This window comes from Crocuta crocuta, unplaced genomic scaffold, assembly GCF_008692635.1.
Source record: "Crocuta crocuta isolate KB4526 unplaced genomic scaffold, BGI_CrCroc_1.0 scaffold125, whole genome shotgun sequence".
NCBI classification, from domain to species: Eukaryota; Metazoa; Chordata; class Mammalia; order Carnivora; family Hyaenidae; genus Crocuta; species Crocuta crocuta.
Genome location: NW_027531143.1, coordinates 8,753,655 through 8,766,169, shown reverse-complemented (window position 1 = coordinate 8,766,169; position 12,515 = coordinate 8,753,655). Strand labels below are relative to the sequence as shown.

The 12,515-nt window shown below is 36.8% G+C and overlaps 1 protein-coding gene across 1 annotated transcript in view; it reads left to right on the top strand.

The window, feature by feature from the left end:
• The window catches only part of COL24A1 (collagen type XXIV alpha 1 chain), a 374,970-nt gene that overhangs the window by 306,465 nt on the left and 55,990 nt on the right, over window positions 1-12,515 (top strand). The window contains exon 47 of the mRNA XM_077771041.1: window positions 586-693. Within this exon, the coding sequence (XP_077627167.1) occupies window positions 586-693 (108 nt within the window). The remainder of the gene's footprint in view (window positions 1-585; window positions 694-12,515) is intronic.

Sequence of the window (12,515 nt, the reverse complement as noted above, 5' to 3'; positions counted from 1 at the left end):
CTGGTCTTCCCCAGCCAAGGGCTAGATGCCTACTTTGGGTGCCCTGTGTTGGTTCAAAAAAGAAGAGAAAATGAACATAAATTATAAGCACATTCAAAAGAGATTCATATAGGTAAAATCCACTTACCCAAGACTAGAAAAAAAAATGTTCAGGCCTTTATTCAGTCATATAACCATCTGTTTCAAAATGATGACAAAAAGAACTGTAATTTGTTTCTTGAGAAAATAATATGGCTTGGGGTTTTGCAGATGGTAAATGATAGCTGTTTCCTATGCTGACAGGTACATATAGCTGACTTTTCACCATAGCTGGATAAAGCATGGGCCAGTACAATGAAAAGTATCAGAGAATTACACTCAAGCTGAAAAGCTTACATAGTACAGTTTAGTTAGCTTGGCATTTCTGCTTAGGGAACTTTTAAAGACAGTTACCCGATCTGTTGAATCCACAAAGGAATTCAGGAAATAGGAAAATTTATCCTGGGGCAGGGTATTAAAAATGGGAACATCCCCCTACCAAAGGTAATTGTCATTTAAACATTTGTACAGCATCTCTCTATAATCCATGCAATTTTCATTGCCAAGGGTCTTCCAGGCCTACCTGGGCCAAAAGGCATGCAAGGATACCACGGAGCCAATGGCATTTCAGGAAACTCTGGAAAAGTTGGGCTACCAGGAAAACAGGGACTTCCTGTGAGTAGAATGAATATCTCTTTACTTTTTATTTCTTACTTATAAGTGTCTTTTTGCTAGACCATGTATGTTTTGGGTTTCTTAGTTTTGATATTGTCCCAGATTAGCCAATCGCTGCTTTAATAGTTGTTTTGGAATTGTGTTTATGATCTCTAGGAAATGTCAATGAGTCTATTCTCTTGCATATTTTATGTCTACTTAACTCATATGATAAATAATATATGCTACTTTTGTACATATATAAGCTTATACATAGAACCATAAAGAAGCACAATTTTAGGGACTATACAACCCAACTGTGTTTTGAGTTCATCAAGTGACTTAAGCCACCTTTGGAACATTGAAGGCTTGGCAGTAGCTCAATGTAAGCTCTGCCAAATTCGTTTTCCTTTTCGTTTTACAGCCTCAGTATTTTATAAAAAAGTCATGTGAATATTTTCTCTGTGCTCATCTAGGGTGATGCAACGATACAGATTCTTATTTTTATGCAAATGTTTATCTTATTTATTTGATCAGATATTTAAAAATCATAGTTTTGTCTTCATTTAGCCATTTCTTCTCTTTCCTTTCCTTATGCCATCATAATCCAGATACTTTTCATTATCTCACCTTGGTTTTTCACTTGAAAAATTAGAATCATTAGCCACATACTTTCAAGAACCCTGTAAAATTTACCTTTCTACATTTCTGCTGGATACAGTTATCTATTGACCTAATTTTCTTTTTTTAAGTATGAAATCAATCCTAGTTGTTTATTTAAATATAGCCTGGTGCTGTACCTAAGCCTGAACCCAAATTAATATTCTTCCTTTACTATGATGAGTTATCTTATTTGTAAAAATAAACAAATAAATAAAAATTAAGTAATTAAGAAACTATGATATCTAGTCAATTTAGTTATTTCAGAAATAATATAGCCAGGTTCTATCTGAAAAGATGAACAGTGTTAGCAGTCTAAACATGGTTTCTGTTTGTTTTGAAGGCAATATGTCACAACATCAGATCATCAGGTTAAGGCCTAGAAAACTTTGACAACAGGCTGTTTTTAATTAAAATAGCTATTTTATAGACTTCTGTCTGCCACTAACATCAGTGTGGTTAAAAGAGGACTTTCATTTGATGGGGTGCCTGGGTAGTTTAGTCGGTTGAGCGTCCAACTCCTGATTTCAGCTCAGGTCATGATACTAGGATCTTGGGATTGAGTCCCAGTCAGACTCCATCCAGAGCATGAAGCCTGCTTGGGATTTTCTTTCTCTCTCCTACCGCCCCTCTCCCACATTTGCTCTCTCTCTAAAATTTAAAAAGAAGAAAGAAAGAAAGAAAGAGAGAGAGAGAGAGAGAAAGAAAGAAAGAGAGAGAGAGAGAGAGAGAAAGAAAGAAAGAAAGAAAGAAAGAAAGAAAGAAAGAAAGAAAGAAAGAAAGAAAGAAAGAAAGAAAAAGAAAAGAAAAAAAAGAAAAGAAGAAAGGAGACTTTCATTTGAGATCTTAGTCCTTTAAAAAAATTAATATTTATTTATTTTTGAGAGAGAGAGACAGAGCACAAGCAGGGGAGGGTTAGAGAGAGAAAGACACAGAATCCCAAGCAGGCTTCAGGCTCTGAGCTGTCAGCACAGAGCCCAACACTCTTGCAGAATCTGATCCGGATCACTGGTGGAGGAACCAAGCAGCGCTCTTGGAAGGGTCCTTGGAGATCTTGGAAGGGAGGAGGTTTATTTTACACCAGTGGGCTTAGAGATCATTCTCCAGATGTCTGAGCCCAGAGCATCATCACAGAGAGTAATTTATAGCCTGTTACTTCCGCATTCCTCATTAATGCATGCGACAAGCAGGATGGGAAGAAGAATCCGGAAGGGGGAGCCTTTGATCAGGGACAGGTATTTCCTTAGCAGTCTTGTCAGCCATTTTATAACAGATTTTTCCATATCAACATGGAGCTTGAACCCAAGAACTGTGAGAACATGACCTGAGCCGAAGTCAGACGCTTAACAGACTGAGCCATCCAGGCACCCCAGAATCTCAGTCTTTAAAGGTGTTTATGCACTGGACCTCTATTTTCATTCTACACTCCAAACTTACCATGTAATAGTCTTAAAATGAGGTTATGGGTTTTCAAAAATACAACAATAAGACAATGAATTGGTCTGAAAGTCTGTATATATTTGTGGATTAAATTTTACTGGGAAATGTTATTGTGAAACTTACCTTATTACCATAGATAAGACTTTGAGAGTTGAAACAAAGAAAAGCCGCATTTCAAAATATATATCGTATTTCCTGCTGCTGAACACAGGTTTGATCGTGTAGGTGGTATGTATGTGGATGTGCCTAGTAATTTATAAGGTTAAAAAGTGGATTGTAAATACTACTAATAGCAAACAGATTTATTTAATTATTAGGAAGAGTGAATCATTTGTTCTCTGGCTAATACTACTAATCCAGACACTCATTCCAGATGTGGATAGTAAAAACCAGAATCTTACATATATATGTTTAATAGGAATTTCGGATAATTCAGCATATAAGGTGATGAGGGGATTTTTGGGGAACTGACAGTGGGGTTCGTGGGGTCTGGAGCCGATGACCAAGAAAGAATTCTTCTTTTTTTTTCTTTTTTTTCTTTTTTAATTTATTTCTGAGAGAGAGAGAGAGAAAGAGAAAGAGAGAGAGCGAGCAAGCAGGGGACAGTCAGAGAGAGACGGAGACACAGAATCCAAAACAGGCTCCTAGCTCTGAGCTGGCTGTCAGCACAGAGCACTGATGCGGGGCTGGAACCCGCGAACTGTGAGATCATGACCTGAGCTAAAGCCGGATGTTTAACCGACTGAGCCACCCAGACGCCCCGACCAAGAAAGCTTAAAATCGTCTTTGGTGCAAGAAGGTGATTTTATTGAAACATAGGGACAGGACCCGTGGACAGAAAGAGCTGCCCAGGACCCTGAAGAAACACTCGTTATATACTATGGGGTTGGGGGAGGTAAAGCCCAGGGGAAATTCCAGTGAGATTTTCATATGCTAAAGAAGACTCACAGACTACTGGAGGCCTAGCTATGGTCAAGCTAAGGTTATTTGTCCCTCTAGCAAAGCATTAACATTAAGACAGTAGGGAATTCCTGGAGAAACATTTTACTCTGCTGGCCTCAGGTATTTGCCAATGGGCGGCAGGTTATAAGGAAATTTAGTTCTATCTGCCATTTCCTTCTGCCTTTGTTTCCCACATCACTATGGAGGAATGATGGAGACATAGGTCCTGTAAGTCCTGCAGGACTTTGATCTCTATCAGTTAACTATTTGTTTTTCCCCTTTCCTTTGTTTTTGGGCAGCCAGGAGTACCTGAGGAATATCATACATCTCCCTCCTGGAGGGATGGGAGTCAGGTTGCATCCTGTCAGCTTTCCTTATGCTCCCTCATAAGGTATTTATCAGACATTAGTGATAGGTGGAAGTTAAGTTATCAATTACTGTTTTTTATCAGTCTATTTAATGGTTCATTGTGACAAACAACTTTGTGGGTGAAGGCTTATGTATGAAGTTAACTCACTGGTTCTATATAAAATAGACAAGAATGAAGGGACTTAAGGTGAGATCCTGAGGCTATTTGCACACACAAGGCTATTCCAAAATGCACCTAGGACTCAAAAGTATTAGCCAGAGCTGTTTGGCTGCAAACAACCAAACATGGATACATAGGCTGCCCATATATGTAGTTTGCCCCAAGTTCTGCCCATTGGGACTAACTATTTCCCTTTACGGATGCCTTTCAAGCTTTAATGCAGCAGTCATTCACTTCTAGCTGATGTTGACATTCAATGCAGATTTATCTAAAAATCAAATTTGAGCTTTTCTCTCCAACATTAACTGGTAAAGGGAGTTCTCTGGGAAGGCAGAAGGAGCCAAGGGAAAGCAGTTGAACAAGTATCATGGAAATCTTAATTGGCTGCTTATATATTTTGTTGGTGCTTTCTGGACCTACTGGGACCCAGTCTCAATATATGCCATTCACATGTCAGAGTAGATGTTGCTGCTGCACATCCCATTTTACGATTCAGTGGATCAGGTATCACCCAGCTCATAATGGGCAGTTCAGGGCACATCGTCATTTGATGTCTTAAAGTTGGTTGGTTATTCAGTTTCAACCAGAGCAAATGCAGAACTGTTCTCCAAATGGGAAGTTACACACAACAAAGGAAAGCATGGTTTATCTTCAAAACTTTATGGATACAAGCTGTGATTCTGTTAATGACAGGTTATCGAAGGGTCCGTGCAACATCTCTACCAGCCACAGACCCTTCTGATATTATTGGATATTATTATTGCTCAGTCATAAAGTGCAAATAGCAAGGTAGCATACATAGCATCCTGAATCTTCTTAAGATTTCAATCTCCTCCTGACCCCCCAGCCCCTGCCAGGGTGTCCCATTAGCCAAACTGAACTAAATAAGGGTGATAATAGCAGCACTAATGGGGAGGACTATTTTCTCACTGATGTTGTTTAGAATTATAAGTATATGATGATGAAAAAAAGTTTTATTATAAATTTAAAAGTTCACTACCAACAATAGATTCTCTTTCACCTGCACCAGGAATGGACTGTCTCCCATTTATCTCCTTTTGATACGTCACTAACCATCAGCTAGAAGATAAGGGAACCTACTGAAGCATAGCCTGGGATAGAGAAAGGCAGAGACTGGATCTCAAAAAGCAAACAGAAAGCATCCAGCCAACTCTGTTTAAGTTCTCATTTATACATAGTTTGTATCAGCAGTCTGTTCAGGAATCAGCAAACTACACCTAATGAATCAAATGGACCTATTTTTCTGTGGCTCATGAGCTAAGACTGGTTTTTACATTTTTAATGGTAGAAAAAAACAAGAATAGTTTTTGGTCACATGTGAAAACTACATGAAACTTACATTTCAGTATCCATGAATTAATTTTATTGGCACACAGCTACAGCCATTTCTTTACATATAGCTGCTTTGTTAGTTCGGTAGTTGCAACAAAGACTAAGAGCCTCACAAAATCTAAAATATTTACTCTCTGGCTTTCTACAGAAAAAAATTGTCTGTTCTAGTCTGTTTGTATTATCACACTGTTCTTATTCTATAGCTTTGGCAGTATGTCCTCATATTGAATGGTGTGAGTTCCCCTTCTTTATGCTTCTACTCAATATATTTGAGATTAGATTTGCTGAGTTTCTCTAAAAACAAAACAAAAACTTGAATTGTCATTGGGTTTATCTTGAATTTATAGCTTTATCAGGAGAAAATTCATATCTTACCATTTTAGTTATCTAATAAAACAGATGGATTATTTATTCTTCTATTGTTCTATAGTAGACTATTTCCATAATAATAATGATGAAAATTCATATAATGCTAAGTATGTGCCCGGTACCATGATAAAGTGACTACGTCAACTCATTTAATCTTTATAATCTTATAAGATGTACAATTATGATCCTTATTTTATACATCTAGAAATTGAGGTCAATTATACCTCAGATTAAAAAAAATACATACCTACATACATTCTGAGGCACTGAGATTGTCTCCTCCATTGTCTCATAGCTACAAAGACAGCCTAACTCCATATTCTATGCAGTATTGCCTCTTAATAAAGACGTTGTATATTATTTTTTATCTTATTTTCTAGTTAGTTATTACTTGTTTAAATAATGTCACTAATTCAGGTTATGTTCTATACAACTGGATTTTTTAAAATTAATTTTTAATTTCTAATAATTTGCTTTTGTAATTCTATTGGAGTTTTCTAATGTTTTATTTATTTTTGAGAGAGAGAGAGAGAGACAGTGTGAGCAGGGGAGGGTCAGAGAGAGAGAGGGAGATACAGAATCCGAAGCAGTCTCCAGGCTCTGAGCCAGCTGTTAGCACAGAGCCCTACACGGGGCTCGAACCCACAAATTATGAGATCATGACCTGAGCCGAAGTCGGACGCTTAACCGACTAAACCCCCCAAGTGCCCCTCTATTGGGTTTCTAAGGCAGATAATATCACCTTCACATAATGGCAGATTGATCTCTTTTCTTACACTCATATCTTTTTCCTTCTACATAAGTTGGCAAGGACCTTCAATACTATGTTAAACAGCAGCAGCAATAGTTGACATCCTTCTACTGCTGCAGATCTTAGAGAAAACATCTAAAACTTTTCCATTAAGAATATTTACCATCTTAATTCTGTATTTTCCTTGTCTTATACTATCTAATTGTTTTTTTCTTTCTTTTTTCTTTCCTGATTCCCACTGGAGACACTAAATTTTCTTTTGCTGGTATAAAAGTTGCCCTTTCTTGGGGTGCCTGGGTGGCTCAGTCAGCTAAGCATCAACTTTGGCTCAGGTCATGATCTCACACTCCGTGAGTTGGAGCCCCACATTGGGCTCTGTGCTGACGGCTCAGAGCCTGGTGCCTGCTTGGGATTCTGTGTCCCGCTCTGTCTCTGCCCCTCCCCCACTTGCACTCTCTCAAAAATAAATAAACATTAAAAAATAATAAAATAAAAGTTGCCCTTTCGTTTTTGATTGATGTTCATGTACCAGTTGCACTGAACTTAAGAACCAAATATGTATGTATTTAACTGTATTGATTTGTTAAATGTATCACTATCTGTATCTTCTCTCTAACAAAAAGCATTTCCTTTTGTCTCTATAAACTACTCTTTGCCTTCATCATTTTTTGATAGTGCCTTGATTTTCACTGTTAGTTTTTATGCATTTACTTTCTCTTTTTATTTCCATTGCTTCTTTTTTGAGTAGTAAACTCAATCAAGCTATTTGATCACTATTACTTTCAATGTCCTGAATTTGTTTCTATTATTATTTCAGTATTTCCTCCAAAAAGTGTTCCCAGCATAGATATTTGAGAGACTAACCATTGAAGCCTCATACTCCTACAGATATCTCACCTATGTATGAATATTCAACACACTGTACTGGAGGTTCTAGTCAATTCAATAAGGTTCTAGTCAGGATAGTAAAATTAAATAAAACCCACTCAGATTGGAACAGAAGAAATAAAACTCTCTTTATTCATAGACAACATGATTATCTATACAGAAAATCTTTAAGACTCTACAAGAAAAAAAATAAGTGAATTTAGCAAAGTTGCAGGTTGTTAAATCAATATACAAATTTGAGTTGTATTTCTATATACTAACAATGAACAATCAGAAAATAACATTTAAAAATCAGTGGTGACAATAGTGCCAAAATGGGATAATATGACTATAAAAATGTGCAAATCTATATGTTGAAAACTATAAAACATTTCTGACAAAAATTAAAGTAGACCTAAATAAGTGGTATATATACTATGTTCATGGATCAGATACTATTAAGACATCAATTATCCTATACATTTGCAGTATCTTAAAATATTAAACATATACTTATCATATGACCCAGCCTTTTTACTCTTAGCCTAGAGAGATGAAAACATATGTCTACACAAAAACTTGTCCATGAATATTCATAGCACTTATCTTTGTAATAGCCATAAACTGGAAATAACCCAAATATTCATCAAAAGGTGACTGGCTAAACAAACTGTGGTACATATGTACAATGAAATATTAGTTTGCAATAAAAAGAATGTGCTACTGACACATGCTACAGCATGAATGAATCTCAAAATAAATATGCTGAGTGAAGAAAAGCAGACAAAAAAAGGGCGCATACTGTATGATTCTACTTATGTAAAATCCTAGAAATTGTAATCTGTAGTGACAGAAAGCAAATTTAGGGTATTCGTAAATGGGAGGCCTGGGAGAGGGGGGTGGTGTGAGAAGGAGGGCTTACAAAGGGAACACATTGGGGGGAGGGGACAGATATGTTATCTTGATTGTGATGATGGTTTCACAGATGTGTGAAATTTTTTATGCTGACTTATCAAATTATGTACTTTGCAATATAGTTTACGTCAATTATACCTCAGTAAAGTGGCTTGATATGAGGGGGTAGGGAGAAAGAGAAAGATGACAGTGAAGAATAAGTAGGAGTTAATACATTAGGAATGATTATTGTGAGTGAATAAAGCCTGAAAGAAACATTCTATGCAGAGACAACACCATATAGAAAGCTAGGAAGAACATAGTGTGTTGAAGAACTAGAACATTAGCAATTGTGGCTAAAGTTTAGTGAACAAGATGTACTGATACAGTATGATACCATTGAAGTACACAAGAGCTACATCATGTGGATGTTGAAGAACATGTTAAGGATATTGAGCATTATCTGAAGACCCCAGTGAGGTTAGGAGGGACATTATCCAATTTTCCATTTTAAATGACTCGCTCTGGCTTCATTAAGGAAAATGGATTGAAAGGGGCAAGTGTAGATGTAGGCAACTAATAAGAAGACTATTTATTGCAATATTCCAGGCTGCATTTCTTCATGGTTTGGACTAGACTAGTGAAGTGGAAATGGAAAGAAGTGGGTGGATTTAGTGGTATTTTGGAGGTAGCTTTTACAACTTGATATTTGACTAAGGGAGGTAAGGGAAGGAGAGGGATGTCCAGGATAACTTCAAATTTCTGACTTGTGCAAGTTTTTAACTTGGTGCATTATAGTCCCCATCACTAAAAAAGCAAATGCTGAAGGAAGCTCACATTTTATGGGCAAGGTGATGACATTCAGGTGGAGTTGTTAAGTAGGCAATTAGATATTCTGGCCTAGAGCTCAGAGAGAATGTCGATATAAATGTGAGAGTCATCAGCATATAAAAATGTACTTAATCAGAGTCACGTTAGAAAGTAGATGAAATACTCTACTTTTGAATTTTGAAAAGAATATTTACAGAAACGAAGAAAGGGTTAAGAGAGCCAATAAAGGATATTGGGAGAATCCAGAGATTATCAACAATAGGAAGTGGGTACTGCTCTTAAACCTGAAAGGTTAAAGGAAAGAAATAATGTCAAGTGGAGAGCCAAGTTGAGGGCTGGAGCTGGTGGAAAAGGGGTACCTCACAGGAGCTATAGTTGAAAGTAACCCAGCCACTGACAGAATATCAACGCCAGGGGGAAATGGAAGAAATAAATATAATACTTCTCTCTCCTCTGATATCTTAGTGACATGTACCTCATTGGCCAACCCCAGCTGAAAGTCAGGAGAGGACAAGAGAACCCAGGTGATACAATCCATAAAGGTCAAATTCCCAGAACTAATAGCAAAATAGAGAAGCGGCAGTGAGTAGATTTGGGAACAAAATGAAGAAAAATACAAATACTAAGTAAACAATGGAAAGAAGGTCCAATACTGAGCTGTAAGGCTTTCTATCATTTAGAAATCAGGTAAAGGCAGAGGGGTAGACTACAAAGGAGACCAAATAGAGTGATCATAATAGGTAGGAAAAAAAGAACGTAATGTCATAGAAACTCGAGAAAAAATTTTTTAAGGAAAACGTCACCAGCTAGATCTAATAATCCTGAGAGATTGTGTTGGACATGTGTTTTATTAATGTTGTTTTTGTTTTTTTTTGGCTACTCAGCATTTTAACCCCGTCTTATGTTTATAAATGCTTATGTTTACTCCCTTGAGCTTTGGTGAGGGGCCACCTTCTACAGAAGTCAAATTCTAGATTCTCACTTTCCATTCCCTGTTTGAAACAAAGAAACGGGCCTATGACCTAAGCCTAACCAATCAGTCATGTCCAGCTAGGCCTTTGGCTGGGGAGTTAGTGATACACAGAAGCAGGGATAATAGGGATTCTATTCCAGTGGCAGTGGCAGTAACACCACTAGCACTCAGATTCCAGGGGTGACTGGAGTCTATGTCTAACAGCTGGGGTGGTGCACACTACAGTGTCCAAATTCTGGCTACCTAAACTTCCTTCAATTCTATGCATTTTCTGAACCTGGCTTTCTGGATTTGTCTGTGAGCTACTCAATACCTTTTCAGTAAATTCTCTGTTTAAATGATCCAAGATTGGTTTCTGGTATCTGCAAATACAGACACTGACCTAACTGAAATCTAAAAAGATAAAATTATAACCATTGTGTTTTAGTATATGGAGATAACATCAGCATATAATCATTTGATTTGATCAGGGTCAGGGGAGGGTACAGAAATAGGATTGCAGTGCTTAAGGAGAGTGGACAGTGACGAAATCAAGATATTCAAACAGTTCAATGGAGAAATTTGTCTCTGAAAGAGAAAGAAGGGCAATAATTAGAGATGAAACTGAAAGTAAAGTAGAAGTTATTTTTAAGTGAAAGAACCTTGAGTATACTTAAATGCTAGATGGACATAGTAAAGATGGAGAGGCTGAAGACATAATGAAGAGAAAGGAGAATCTAAGTATGAATTAGACAATAAAACATGCATATTCTAGCTCCACTTTCTAAGCTATTCCACTTCTAGTTAGGAAGTCGTTTTTAAAAAACAGATTCAGGGCCAGACGTCCCTTTATAAATGACTTGTATAAAAATCTCATAGAATTTCATGATGAAAGGAATGTAAGTGAATTATAATAATGTATACCTCCCGGATCTATGAAGCTGAATGATATCTGCTATTGCTATTAGTAAGCAATTAGGTATCAGATCATAATTCATCATCTCCTACCTTTTAGCATTCTCAAAGAATAAGAAAAATGTCACATACATACTTTGAATATCAGGATGTCATAAATATTGAAGTGTTTTTTATCCATCAAAATAAAGACAAAATTAACTTTCCCTTGATGAATCCCCTTTTAAACTCCAAGGTTTACACATGCTATTGGTATTTAGGAATGCAGAAAAATTTTCTATGAATGTTTCTGCTCCCTGTAGAATATATGATATGAAATAAAAATGATAGTTTAATTTTTTTATTTAAAAGATTTTAAAATATTTATTTGTTTTTGAGAGAGAGAGACAGAGACAGAGTATGAGCAGGTGAGGGACAGAGAGAGAGAGAGGGAGTCACATAATCTGAAGCAGGCTCCAGGCTCCAAGCTGTCAGCCCAGAGCCCGATGCGGGGCTCGAACTCACGAACCGCACGATCATGACCTGAGCCAAAGTTGGACACTCAACTGACTAAGCCACCCAGGCACCCCAGAATGATATTTTTATATAAGGAACTAGTCTGTTCAATGACATTAGATAACAATGGTCAAAGTGGTCGTTAGGTAAAATGATTTCAAAGTAATTATTTCTCAAACTTACTACGGCAATAAAAAAACTATTTAAGAGAAAGTAACACAGTCTTTAAATACTAGCATATTCCCTGGAATATTTTCAACAACGGATAAGGACATCTTTCCATTGGTCTTTCTTTGTCATTTTTACTTTATTTTTTTAAATCATGGCACCGTGGTGTTTCTTGGCTTACCTTTAAAGACTGCTGGATTTTTCCACAGAGTAAAATATTTATTCTGGGATTTCTAGTATTATGCAACTGCCTGATTTTCCTAAACAATGTTCTTTCTTTTTTTGATGTGGCCAAGGAGTTAAAGAATTCTTGGCATATTCGCTCCTCAGTTTCAGTGTTTTTTCAAGGTCATGTGACTATAACTAACGGATACTATTGGGGAAGCTCACAGATGCTTGTGTGAATTTCCTTCTGTATAAATGAGTGTTTTGAGACTAGTCAACTTAGCACATCTGTAGTAAATGAGTCTACCATGCTGTTTTCATTGCGTTGGACTTCTGTAGTGCCTCAATCATTTATGAAAAAGGAAAACAACTTTTCCTTGCAAAGACCATAAATCTATTTGTCATCAAGATGAAGGCTTACCATTCTTTTTATTTTTTATTGCTGCAACTAATAAAATTGGTTATTGGAAAAGAGGGAAAGAAACAAAACTAACAGCTTGACTTAAGACAAA